Source organism: Primulina eburnea, chromosome 5 (assembly GCF_022965805.1).
Source record: "Primulina eburnea isolate SZY01 chromosome 5, ASM2296580v1, whole genome shotgun sequence".
In the NCBI taxonomy this organism is placed as follows: domain Eukaryota; kingdom Viridiplantae; phylum Streptophyta; class Magnoliopsida; order Lamiales; family Gesneriaceae; genus Primulina; species Primulina eburnea.
In genome coordinates, this window is record NC_133105.1 from 4,041,998 (window position 1) to 4,055,225 (window position 13,228).

A 13,228-nucleotide genomic window follows, 5' to 3' on the forward strand; every position below is an offset into this window, starting at 1 on the left:
ATTGCTCGACAGCTTGAATCTAAGGATTCGTTTTCTTCTGTTTATTTGCGTTGTTTTGGTTGTAAGACTTGTAGTCATAACAAGTTGTTAACTATGAATTTCGATTTAGGCAATTATTAAGTTCTAAAGTTGGAGTGAAATTGTTACAACGTGTTGTAAAATCAAAGTCTTCTAGTTCATTTCTTTCTAAGTGGAAGAGGAGGAGATGTAGAATAATTGTGTCATCGAACTTCTATATGTCTTATATCATTTACTTTATTGTCTCATTTCAGATAGAGTTTTCTCGACCTCTTATATTCATACTCAAATATGACTTCTTTAAACAAGATCCATATATTTTGTTGGAGGATGGAAAATGATTATAATAAAGAAATGTTGGAGGATAAGGGATGTAAATGAATCAAACTGTTTGTGAGCTATTCGAAGCTCGATTCGATAAAAGCTCGTTTGAGCTCGTTTAATGAGGCTCGTTAAGATAAACAAACCAAACTCAAGCTTTACAGTATTCGGCTCGTTAGCTCGTGAACATGTTCGTTGGTAAGTTAATGAGTAATCTTTTAGATGAAAAAATAATAGTTTTGCTATTTGATTTATTGATTTTGCATATTGTTTATGAAATATATAGAAAAATCTATTAAATTTATTTATTATAATAAATTTACAAATTTTAATAAGAATAATATATTTTTCTTTAAATATATAATTTATTTTTTAATTAATTTAATGAAAATTTAAATGTATAATTCATATTTATTAAGCTTGTTTAGGTTCGATAAAAGCTTGAATAAGCTCGTGAGCCATGCATATATTCGTTAAATAAAGCTCGAGTTCGGCTCGATTATAAACGAGCCAAGCTCAAACATTCAATAGTTCGACTCGATTACATCCCTATGGAGGATGGAATAACTTAAGCAGACATCTAAAGGAATTTAAAAATATATTGAATATGTTATATTTTTAAAAAAATGTATCTTTGATAAAAAAAAATAATATTAAAAATTTTATTAAATATATTTTATCAACATAATAAATTTACAAAAAATTAAAATACTATTTGTACCTTATCAAATAATAATATAATTTAATAATTTAACATATAGTCTTGTTCAATATTATACATATAATAAAGTGATTTTTAAAAATATTTTCTTGATAAAATTTCATTGTTATTTCGTTATGAAATAACATATTTATATAATAATGTGAAAATAGTTTTATAAAAATGTTAGTATTTATGTAATTTTGAGATATTTTTATTTTCTAAAAAAAGTAACATATTTAACATAAATCATTTCTATTGTATAAAAAGTTGTTTATCCTCCAAAAAATTATTATCAGTAAAATGGAAATATGAAAACATCCTAAAAATTAGAATTTTTTTTAAGACCAAAGAAATAAGAATCAATAAAAAAAAATAGAAATGGAAACGTGTCTTACTATCATTGGTGTAACAGGCTGTGGAGTTGCTCAAGTACCAGAAAATTTTTTCCCACACCATACATGTGTATAAATTATCTCCTGACAATAGCATCATATTTAACATGTGTTCAAATTAACTGGTAAGTATTCTCCAATTCCACACGTGACTTTGAATATCTCTACCGAGATTGGGTTGGTTAAATCTGAAGCATTTGGAAGTTCATATCTCGCCATGCATGCGGCAAAACCACTTCTCTCATTCTCCACCAACACGAAGTAGCAGTATATAGAATAGAGCCTACAGCTCTGGCGGTTCAATTCTTTGCTTATGCAGATTTTTCGTTTACCTACAATCTCTTCTCTATGTATTGCAGATAATGGTCGTTCTCGATCAGCAATCAACGCAACATGAGTATCCATTCGATTTCGAGGTAAAATAAAAGTGCATTGTGCGTGCGTGTGTGTGCCGGTTTTTCGTTAAATTTCTAATTTCTGATCGATTATATGATTTCTAAAACGACCAGTTTCTATGGAACATTAGATTGAGATTAGGAGACTGGAGAAAAAAAACAATTAATTCAGTGAAAACTATGCTAAACATCATATACAGCACAAAAAGAGAATTATTCCCAACGTAAAACTGAAGAGAACAATCCACAATTAGATCATAAATACTTCACATGTAAAACAGTGGTATCTTGCAAAGATAAGAGAGGAATTTACTGGAGTTGCGAGGTATTATTTGTCCGAGCAATCGTTTGAACTGTCATGTCCCGTTTTCTTTACAAATTGTCCTCGTACATGGGGCCGCAGTTCTGCTAGTTTCTTTCTGTTCTGGTATCGTACCTGAGGCAAGATCGAACGATAAGAGACCACGACTAAACATTTACAACAAGAAATGAACTCCGAATTTAATTAATCCGGGACAAAAAATATCACGTTTCAATAGTGATGTGATGGCAACAGAATTCTAATAGAATCGTGCTAAATACCTTTTTCGTAAAGCATCTTTCCTTCCTCTTCAGACGAAACTTGTTCAAGGCGGCCTCCCTCTGCGCAAGCTTGTTCTCATCCATTCTATTTCCACCACCCCCCGTGTTATTAGCATCCCCGCTTCCACTTTTACCAGCTTGGCCAACATCACTCTCTGCATTATTCTCGGGGGTACTAATGGCAGTGTTGCTTCCATTTTGTCCGTTACTTACACGGTTACTTCCTGAGGCACTTCCGTTCAGACTATAGTAAATGGGTCCACCTAAAACACTAGATGATGCAGAGTTTGGATCGTGTGACGCCAACTTCCTTAGCTCTGAATCATCAAGATTTGAAGACGGCTCTAAGTTATGAAAATGATGGTTAAGGTGATAATTTTTTTCATGATGGAGGTGCTGGATTTCGAGCTCCTTGCTCGAGCATCCTTGTACAAGTGGATTATCTCGGTGTTGGGATAATCTAAGATCATTTTTCATAGGTTTAAAAGCAGATGGGTGTAAGCCATTGATTGTGGAAGTTGCTTTGGACTTATCTTTCCTAATTGATGGCTGGGTAGCAAGCTTAGTAGTGGTGGAACCCATATCTATATTGTCACTAACTCCATTTGAGCCTTGATACGCAAGACCCCCAGTTAAAAGAAGTTGGACATCAGCAACAGATTCTTTTTTGGCAACTTCATTGCTATTACCAGTTATGGAACAATTCCCTGTAATCCCATCGGCAGCCTTGAGAAAATTTGATGATGTATTATACCTGCTACAATAGAGTTAAAATAACAATTTCTGATCTACAATCCTGTCTACCACTAAAATTGGCTATTCCTTAATCGAATATAATCATAAAGATCCAAAATTTATCATTGAATAAATTCTTTCAAACCTCGAGAAAGCAGATTGCACAGAAGGCCTCAAGATATAACGATCATCTTGAACTGAACTTCCAGTGTCCTGAACTCCTCTAAGCCTTTTCAAGCTAGGCTCTAATTTTGGTTCCTTCAAATCATCAGTTGCATTGTTTCCTAGGTTCAAAATGTTAGTCACCTCTATAACAGACTGAGACTCTCTAACATCAGTGAGAGGCGTAGAAGTTTTTTCACAGTCACCTTCATACTTTTCAAACAAGCATTCACTCATTGGAGTGGGTCGTCCCTCAGCAACCTGCTTAATGCTTGTATTGCATTTTACTTCTGACAAGGACTTGAGATTTGAACCCGTGAGAGTAAGGGGAACTTTAACTAGATTGTCAGATTGTGATTCCCAGTCTTTAGGAATGTTTGTCTTCAAATTTTTATCCTCTTCAACAGTATCTATGGAGACAATATAGTTACTCAGTTCATGTAAAGAAAACAATTTAGAACAAAGCCGCATAATACACGTTACCAGGTGGTTTTTGCTCATGACCTCGCCCTGATACACAAATATGCATCCTTTTAGTGCCAGAGGTCTTAGCATTTGAACGAATAACTCGGGCACACATGCTATCCTGACACTCAGCAGCTTGATCCATTGGTGACATAGCTTGTGAACTTTCAACTTCTACAGCTTGCTTTGTCCAAGAGCTCTGTATAATGCGGACCGAATTATAATGGCTTCACATGTAAAAACTTTAATTGATTTATCACCAAGAATCACTATTTGAAAGAAAGCCAGGTTCAATATGGCATCACATGGTGACAACTTTTCCATTCAGGCATGCAGTATATGAGAAAAAAGATGGTGGGCTACTGAAATCTTATGAACTCTTTAGTATGATTATTGAACTATATGTGACCACTATTGCATGTCGGTTACCAAGGTATATCAGGGTTTTTCTTCATTGATTCTTAACATTTGTTTCTTGCGTGCTAAACAACCCTTCAACATTTTAGAAAAAGGGAAAGCAGCATTTGCAAAAATTATTAAAGATTTCATTATCAAATTCACATTAGGTTGAAAAGGAATAAACTGAGTTTTGTAAAATTGAACAATATTAATGTACAAATCATCCAAAAGATAATTTTACATGAAATTTGCAGGCTCTTCTGTACACAAACAAATTAATAAAGTTTACACCGTCAAAACAAAGTTTTGCACCCTATCAAGAGAAACAAAAGAGAGCACTTCCTTACTTGTGCTCCACTCCCGTCATCGCTTCCACCACCCACAGTTAAGCCATTACTCCCATCATTTTCCCCATCATTGCTTTCACTGTTCTCTGATTTCTCACAGCCTTTTGATTTTACATATTTTTTAGTTTGTGTTCCACTTTCATTCCCGCTTCCACTAGACTGAGGTGGCACAAATAATTGAGTATGTTAAGGAAAATGTACGTAATAAAATCTAACTAAACTTGATTATTAACAACAAATAATAATGATAAATTAGAAAGGGGAAACGCATGCTAAAAGATCCATCAAAGACCTTCTCCAAGACGAGTCAAGGAGTCACTTTCTATCTAAATGTGAAAAAAATATCATTAAAAGAGACCCGCCTGCCAAACTCGGGCATGGACAAAAGTGTAGAGTACTTAGAGACCATTTTCAATTTGTCATTAAGGCTCTTATCATGTACTTTAACCTAAGTTGATTTTCATCGATTTCAAACAGTTCAATTTGGTAGGCATATTTGAAAAAATTTAGATGGAGGATGGAGATCAAACAAATGGAAAATATCCTCATCCAAGAAAATCTCAAACATCCTGTTTTTCAGTGTTAGCACAATTCTATTCGTACTTATGAAAACTGTTCTTTTGCAGTGATAATTGTACAGAAAATATCAAAAAATAATGCCAAAAAAATACTGCTGAATGACAACTTTATGATCTCAGACACAATTACAATCAACTCAGAGGTATATCCATATGTAAACATAGTATACAAGTAACATAATACCCTATGTAATGTCTTTATTTATGTATTTTTATGGTGCACAAGTTCATGGTTCTCAAATACGGTAAGAAGTAGAGATGACTCACACTGTGGCATCTCCTCCAGACATGCTGCCAAAGGTTCTTAAGCTCATTTTTCCGAATAGGTTTCACCAAGAAGTCAACTGCGCCTTTAGACAGACACATTACGACTAATCCCATAGAATCATTTGATGACATCACTACATGAAAATATCATCCAGGATCGAGTTAATAACATCTCTATTACATAGCATAAAAAATTATTATACAGATAAAAGCGAACAGTTACTCACTAATGACAGGAATATTCTTGCGAGTTTTGTGGCTCATAATCTTGCATAGAAGAGCTATTCCAGATAAATTAGGCATTACCACCTCCGTCAAGACAAGGTCAACATGGTTGGTGAGATCTTGTAAGATTTTCCATGCTTGCAGTCCATTAGCAGCATCTAGTACTGCATAGATTGTTTCAGACTCGAGCCAAATAATCATATATAGCTTTTCATTTCATGAAACATTAACTTATTGAAGGGGGCCAGAAAAACATACGCTTTCTTTAATTTAATCTCTGTATACTACTTATCCAAGATAAAAAAAATTGATAGCCAACACTTGACATGCAAAAGAAAATATTTCCACTACTTCAAATAAAAATATTTTAAAGATTCTGACATCTGTATGTCAACTCTTAAACCCCATAACCATCCATTTTTTCTGTGCACGATATAAATACATAGAAAAAGTGAATTGCCATTTGCTATCAAAGCAAATCTCACATGATTTTCATCTCAAATTATTCATTTGGTATTATATTAGTTCTTTTTCTCGAGTTTCACAACTTTCTGTCATTTGTTCTCCTTTCGTGGAAACATGAGTAGGAATAAATTTCATACATACAGTTGGTTAAGAATATATCAGAAAACACGATGTTAATTCAATATGGAGATAAAACAGACATGTCAGGCAGAAAAAGGGGGGGTAAGGCATTTCAATTAAGAAGTTAGTTGAAATTCCTGTGTGACTTGTCAAATTTGAACCTTCTACACTTTTGTTCTCCAAAACAACATGCAAAAATATGAACTACTTGTAAAAATTTTATCGCCATGTATTGTTCATTTAGAGAATTATTTTGCCATAAAGTAGATGGTGTGGAAACCTGAAAGAATTAAACATCTTGAACTTCAATCCACAACGTTAACACATAGTGGTCACGACAACTATTGTAGATTTTGATCACAACATTAAGCAGTTGCAAAAAGCCTTCTTCAGCATAATTTAACAGACCAACCTTCATAATTACAGTTCCTGAGTAGAGCAGAAACAACATGGCGAGTAGAATGATCATTCTCCACAAGCAAGACCCGAATGGATCTCACGTGAAGAAATCTCTCCCAACAGACCAATGTCCCTTGAGACGGCTGGTGTTGGATTTGCACCTCCCCAGGAGTTTCTAACTCGGTGGTGCCTCCAGCATTCTGATCTTTAGCACCTCTATCCTCATCCAGTGACCCTTTTTCTTCATTAGCTTCAATATTCATGATAACAACCCCACCAACTGGATCCCAAATCACTTATATGAAAATCTCTGATAAAGCATTGTCAAGGAAACTAAATCCTTCATAGATAAAAACACAGATCAGATATGAAATTCTATTAAAACATTTCATTTCAAATCCTATCACTTAAAAAAATCCCTCCATTCAAACCTCTCGTAAACCAAATTTCATCCATCCAACAGCAGTAAATGACCCTCAACTAAATTCTAGGTAGGTAAACAAAGAACAAGGAAGCAAGATCAGATAAGCAGCTTCTTAATTCAACCCTAAAATTCAGAATCGAACCTTGTTCCGTCTGTTCAGAAAGATTCCTCAAGGTACACACAGAACATAGCATAGCATCATCAAACAAACTGTACTCCAAACCCTAACAAAAGAAACACACAAACACTAGAAATTTAAACAAACAATTCAAAAACCAAAACAGAGAAATGGGTTCTCAAAACTAGGCAGCAAGACCTTCCTAGCTCATCCTTACGCAACAAATCGACCGTCAACAATTCCAATTTCTCCTCCAAATTTTGATAAAAATGAAGAAATTAAATTAAAGAAGAAACAGAGCGCGAATGTAAAATAACTAGCAACAAACAATAAATCACATCCAAATATAACTAAATCATCAGGGTTCGAAAATATATATAATATAAAGGTATACCTTTTTGGGGTAAGGGGTGGGTCTCGACTGGTTTTGGTAAATAGTGGCACTTCAGGTTGAAGCAATTTGTTGGATCCCGGTGTCGACGTGGACGATGGGAGGATCCGCGCACGACACGTAGGAGTGAGATGCCACGTATGATCGATCGGATGATGTGGACATATGGCGTGGACCAAATCTAAAGACGAGAGTTCAAGCTCATGGACCGAATCAATTTGGATTTCAAGCCGGCTAATCGGTCTACACGTGGCTCTTTTTAAAACAAATATCTGAAATCAACGGATGCAAAAACGCCGTTATGACGGAAGGTCACAACCTGTTGACGACGTCAAATACATGATGGGAATTGCCTGCGATGTGGCCGAAAAGACGAAAATGCCACCATCCTTAATTTAAGTTAAACAGGGGAATTTTATACGTGTCGGTAAATTATTTTTGACGGTATATATTTATATTACATTTATATTGTGAAAATACTTGATTTAATTAGAAATATTTTATAAAACTAACAAGAAATTAGACGTAGTAGTATGCTTCCTTTATAAGGTCGAATGTAATTATACAATATCACGTGGTTGATAAAAAAATTTATACTAGAATATGAAGTCGAGCATATCATTTATTTTCGTTTTACTTGTTTACTTTTTTCATATTATTTACAATTTAATTAAATGTATTGTTTGTCTTTTTAAATTTATTATTGACAATATTAATTTTTTTTGGCAACGGTGTGTTTTATTATCCATCTGTCAGAGGATAGATAAACTTCCGAAAGGATACATAATTTGCCCTTTAACTTAAAGGTTTTTTTTCCTCCTTTTATCCTTAAATTTTTTGTATGAACCTATGAAATAACCATGGAGTTAGGAGGTGATGCCACTTCGAGTTTGCACCGGGTGAGCTTGGATGCATGACCATCCTATCAATGACATTTCTTAAATCTCACCTCGAATGCTCAATTATGGCAAGAAAGTGGGTGAAAAATCTCAAAGACATAAGGTGCAAACTGTAAAGAATGGTGATTTACTCGAAATACATGGACGACGAAAATAAAGAATATCATATCATCATATTTGGTAATCTGTCAGTGAATTATTATTACAAAAAATCAATTTCAGGCTGCAAGACTGCAGCTATTCACTGCTATAATGTTACAACAAAATTCTGCAACCGAAAAATAAGAAGCACGAAAGACAACAGCCACTATGATCAACGGCCAATAACTCAACTGTTTTGTTATTTTGCCCGAATATTGAGAAGTGTGAAAGGGGATTCGAATTTTTCTGCAAAAAAAAAGTCTGAGCAAGAAGTGAAGACATGCATGGCGACTGATCATGCCGTGGCATACTGTTTAACTTCGTTATCATCAAGGTTTAGTGCTTCCAGCAACTTCGGCCATGACTCTGGGATGCCTCCAGGTAAATTGAATTCCAGAAGCTTTCCTTGGTCCCGATAGAAACCCTCGACTGGCTGACTCTGCATCATTTAAAAGAAAGAGAACGAAACTAATTATGGAAAATTGGGTTTAATCTTGGCCTATATTCACAAATTAGCAAACTCGCAAACAAGATGTAATCTTTGTTTCTGAGGATTGATTGCCTAAGATCCAGGCAACTAACATGGCCACAAATAAAATATCTTAACCTGTCATCTTCTTTGATATCAAACTGTACAAAGATACTCTATTATTCAAGAAATTATAAAAATTATCTTCCCCTAAATTCCATCTCCTTGCGAGGCAAAAACAAGGAGGGCGAGCATGGACAGAAGCAGTACCTTTTCATCATACACGTGAAGCCTTTCTTTTATGATAGCTTCAGTATCATCCGAGCGAGTTATGAGCTTTGAAGCACACTGAGGAGGAGGAGGAAGTGGGGCCATAGTTATGTCAGGATTACCATTTTCACCCTTGAAGTTTATAGTAGCAACATTAAAATTCTTCCCGCATTGGCCGCAAATCCTTCTTCCAAGGCATTTTTCTACGAGTACACTCTCTGGGAGCTTCAAATTCACCACCAGGTCAATGTCTGTCACTTCATCCAATATTTCCTGCATTAGGGGGGGAAATGCAACTTTTCAGTAATGCATTTTATACATCTTCAAGATAAACGGGTAAGTTCTTCCCCCACACAGTTGGCATTTCTAGTAAGAATGAAGAAATAATGGGAAGGAGGAAGGTGAACGCTAGAAGACGGTAAAATCCCCCATCCTCCGGACATTCTTGTTTTGTCATTAGAGAAAAGCTGATCCACCTCTCTCACTCGGGTTTTTCTTATGAAGGTTTAGATAGAGAGCCAGTTTCCAAGTAAAAGCCAAATAACCCTTCCCTTGAGGAAGGAATCGGGCATTTAGACCTCTAACTGACAGCCCAGAGGACCTTATAGTGAGGTTAATTCCTAACTGTAAGCTGAAACCAGAATGGTCCAGTATCCAGAATGTTCCAAACTAGAATTTCCAATATTCAAATTCAAAACAAATAATACAATGATTATGACTCCTGGCTTGCTATAATGTGGAAAGACCGAAAGAGAGATTTATGTAGAATAAAAATAATAATATATTCCAAATAGATGAAATGAATTAAAACATATGTTACCAGTACACCCTTCCAATAGAAAGTGTAACTTTATATCATTGGTTCCAACAATCAAGTATCTGAGTTCATAACACTTGTCACTCGTACAGGCAGCTATTAACAAATCATCTGATACAAACCATCTACAGCATAATAGTATCTAGAGTTATTAGAATGCAATGGCTCTATGACAACCACTCAGGACCTGCAACCACAACCCCACTGCTTAGGACCTACCAAATCATAAACTTCATATTACAATATAGGGCGCTAAGACGGGTGCAAGAAAGCAAGTTGATCGCAGTTAGAGGATGTTTATCAGGACCCGATTCAAGCTGAAATCTAATTAAGATCGAAAACAACTATAAAAATGAACCACTTACTGCTTGTCGGACTGTGCGAGGAAAACCGTCGAGTATGAACCCTGATTCTCCATTGACCTCTCCCATCTCAAGCCTCTTTGACAATAAGTTTATAATGATCTCGTCAGACACCAATTTACCCTGATTTACGATCTCTACAAGCTGTGAATGAGAACATAGAAAAACATTCAATCAGAGTACAAAAAGAACAAACATGATAGAAAAAAAAATTGTTTTTATTTGTTGTTTGAAACTTTAGATTCTATGATGCATCCCAACAACCCTCCACACACCCAAATCAGTAAAACCATTCACAATATTCAATCTGTTCGCAAATTTGCATGTTATGCCATTTCCAGAAGTAAAAGAAATCAAAACTCATGAACGTGGACACTCAGTATGGTCTATATGCTTCCTAAATTTGCACCTATTATACAGTCTCTCAAGTTCTGAACTTTTCTAAGAATAATATTAATTTTATTGCTGAAGTAGATGGAACTTGAGTGTGCCTCAGAACGTCCTGCTCGTGGCTTTTGAAAGCTTCTTAACATCTTGGAAAGTTACGCAATTAACTCAGCTGATATTTTTAAATCGGTAGATCAAAATACAGAAGCAACTGTATAAAAGTTGAATGAAGATTTTTGTTCATTCGGCAGAAGACTTCAAACGTCACCTCTAGTCCTCTACCACTCAAGATTTCTTCAGAATCAAAGTATCAGACCAAAACACCACCGCCCTCCCCCCCCCCCCCCCCCCCCCCCCCCACACACACACACAAACCGATTTATAAAAAAATCACAATTCATAAAAAACATATCCCACTGCTGTGACCAAACGATTTATAAACAAAAATATAAAAATAAGGATATGAAATTGTTAGGGAAAAAAGGTGTACTTTTTTAGATAGCGGACCAGAGGAGGAGAGCTCTTCCCGAACAAGATCGCCGGTGGCGATATGCGGCACCCCGAGAAGAGCGGAGAGTCGACTAGCATAGGTGCCTTTTCCTACACCAGGGCATCCCAAAAATACCCACTGAACATTCCTTCCGGCGGGAATTGTGCGGGAAGCGTTTGATTGGTGTGGCTTGGGTGACTGTGCGGCGGCCACCGTGGATAGAGACCTTCGGATGAGAGCAAATGATGGGGCGGAGGAGGATGATCTGAAAAGGCGGGGGACAGCCGCCATTGGTTGTGATGGTGAAGATGGATTTTACGGCGGCGGCTTGGCTGCGGTGAGGATGGGTGGGGATTCGGGGATCTAACTTCACTAATTATGTGTATGAACTAAACAAGCATGCACATCCTTGTTCCTTTGCAAGTGAGAGTATTTAATATCATCTCATATTATAACCACGAAAATTTTAATGACAGTGAATATCGATTCGATTTATAAAAAATATTATTTTTTTATTTTTTATTATAAATATGAACAAAATCGATCAATTTCACGGAAATAAATATATGAAACTATGAACAAAATCGACACGGAAATAAATATATGACACTGTCTCACAAAATATCTACTTTATAATAATACATATCTTTTTATTTTATTTTTAAAAAATTCTTGAATTATATATTTTAAAATTATTATTAAAAATATGAAACTTTTTTTAAAAATAATATTATTAATATATACACATAATTAATAAATCTATTGAATTATGATTTTAATAAAGAATAAAAATATTAAAAAACGAATAACAAATAAATTTTCAAATAAATTGGTAATATTATTATTAGAAATATTAAAAACTCCATGGTGTTGACAAATTTTTATAATAATTATGAATAATTTAAGTTGAAATGAGGTTTAGTACATTTCGAATAAAGTGAAATTGAGGTTGAGTAATCGAGTAAACCGATTTGATTAAAAAATCCCATTCGATTTGATTTCTAGGAAAAAATTTCAACTATTCATTTTTATTAAATTCAATTTTATGTTACATCTTTCAAAATCAAACTTATAATTTTTTTCTACAATTCGGATACTAACTGAACTAATCAATTATAATTCGATTGTATTGGATTGATTTTTATTTTTAAAAAAATTACTGGTACACGTTTTTATCAATGATAGGCTTGGAACCCACTACCCATCATGTTGAATTTGTTGAGTTTAATGGATTGAAATTAAGCCACGAACTGATCTGGAAAGAATTGAAAAAAATAAAAAGCAAAAGGAGAAAAAAAATTGCACACCGAGTGCTACCTAGATTTTCTAGACAACGCAAGACGTCATGTTTTCAACGAGCCTCTGCGTGCCCACTTCTGTCCAGATTTTCATGGACAAGGCTGTGGGATGCGGGGCGACTAGAAATTGCGCCCCTCGGCCCCTGCACCCGTTGCTATGTTTTCGCGAACATTTACATGATTTCGAGTTTTTTCTATTTTTACTTGGGTCATTGTCGGTATAAATTCAGTTTTATGGATCAAGATAGTCTCATTTTGATAAATCAACAAGTCTCTTCATATTGAAAACATTAACCAGAGCATCAAAACTCAACAAAAACAACGTTTACATTAAAAAAATTATTCATTCAAATCGTTCATTCTTCTTCCTACATAATGTAATTCATCCACATAATTTATTGATCTGTGTTATTCATGTTATTACTCTTACTTTTTATTTGGAAAGTTTATTCCAATTAACGATCTTAAATTAATTTTTCTGCTTATGTGTAGAAATCAACAATTGCATTTTTTAAAAAATAAAATCATATATTTTATTAACAATAATTAATAAAATATAATTTTAGAAAATGAAGAGAAAAAATTAAAA

General features: G+C 34.7%; 2 protein-coding genes across 10 annotated transcripts; both read right to left on the bottom strand.

Annotated features, from left to right (window-relative positions):
- Positions 1-1,943: 1,943 nt before the first annotated feature.
- LOC140832466 (two-component response regulator-like APRR7) lies at positions 1,944-7,821 on the bottom strand. 9 transcript variants are annotated; one of them, XM_073196502.1, is made up of 10 exons: positions 7,510-7,821; positions 7,140-7,221; positions 6,587-6,853; positions 5,592-5,753; positions 5,365-5,498; positions 4,520-4,678; positions 3,792-3,972; positions 3,292-3,718; positions 2,412-3,168; positions 1,944-2,265 (listed from the first exon to the last, which is right to left on the bottom strand). In XM_073196502.1, the coding sequence occupies exons 2-10, from the start codon at positions 7,189-7,191 to the stop codon at positions 2,158-2,160; spliced, it is 2,247 nt and encodes a 748-aa protein (XP_073052603.1). In that variant the 5' UTR covers positions 7,192-7,221; positions 7,510-7,821; the 3' UTR covers positions 1,944-2,157. The 9 variants fall into 9 exon arrangements, with proteins under 9 accessions (XP_073052603.1, XP_073052606.1, XP_073052602.1 ...); XM_073196505.1 differs by having other exon boundaries at positions 6,587-6,913; positions 7,510-7,776; XM_073196501.1 differs by lacking the exon at positions 7,510-7,821 and adding an exon at positions 7,314-7,470.
- Positions 7,822-8,559: 738 nt separating this feature from the next.
- On the bottom strand, positions 8,560-11,757 carry LOC140832468 (adenylate kinase-like). Its single transcript, XM_073196510.1, has 4 exons — positions 11,342-11,757; positions 10,468-10,608; positions 9,286-9,558; positions 8,560-8,985 (listed from the first exon to the last, which is right to left on the bottom strand). Exons 1-4 carry the CDS (start codon positions 11,630-11,632, stop codon positions 8,842-8,844), a joined length of 849 nt encoding a protein of 282 aa, XP_073052611.1. The 5' UTR covers positions 11,633-11,757; the 3' UTR covers positions 8,560-8,841.
- Positions 11,758-13,228: the final 1,471 nt, after the last annotated feature.

Excerpts from the sequence above, each read along its gene's own strand:
- LOC140832466 (XM_073196502.1), bottom strand. The coding sequence starts at position 7,191 with ATGCTATGTTCTGTGTGTACCTTGAGGAATCTTTCTGAACAGACGGAA. Across the intron at positions 5,754-6,586 it reads CAGGAACTGTAATTATGAAG|TACTAGATGCTGCTAATGGA; the intron begins GTTGGTCTGTTA and ends CAATCTATGCAG. Across the intron at positions 3,719-3,791 it reads TCATGAGCAAAAACCACCTG|ATACTGTTGAAGAGGATAAA; the intron begins GTAACGTGTATT and ends TTGTCTCCATAG.
- LOC140832468 (XM_073196510.1), bottom strand. The coding sequence starts at position 11,632 with ATGGCGGCTGTCCCCCGCCTTTTCAGATCATCCTCCTCCGCCCCATCA. Across the intron at positions 10,609-11,341 it reads CTGGTCCGCTATCTAAAAAA|CTTGTAGAGATCGTAAATCA; the intron begins GTACACCTTTTT and ends TCTCATTCACAG. Across the intron at positions 9,559-10,467 it reads CTCGCACAGTCCGACAAGCA|GAAATATTGGATGAAGTGAC; the intron begins GTAAGTGGTTCA and ends CCCCTAATGCAG.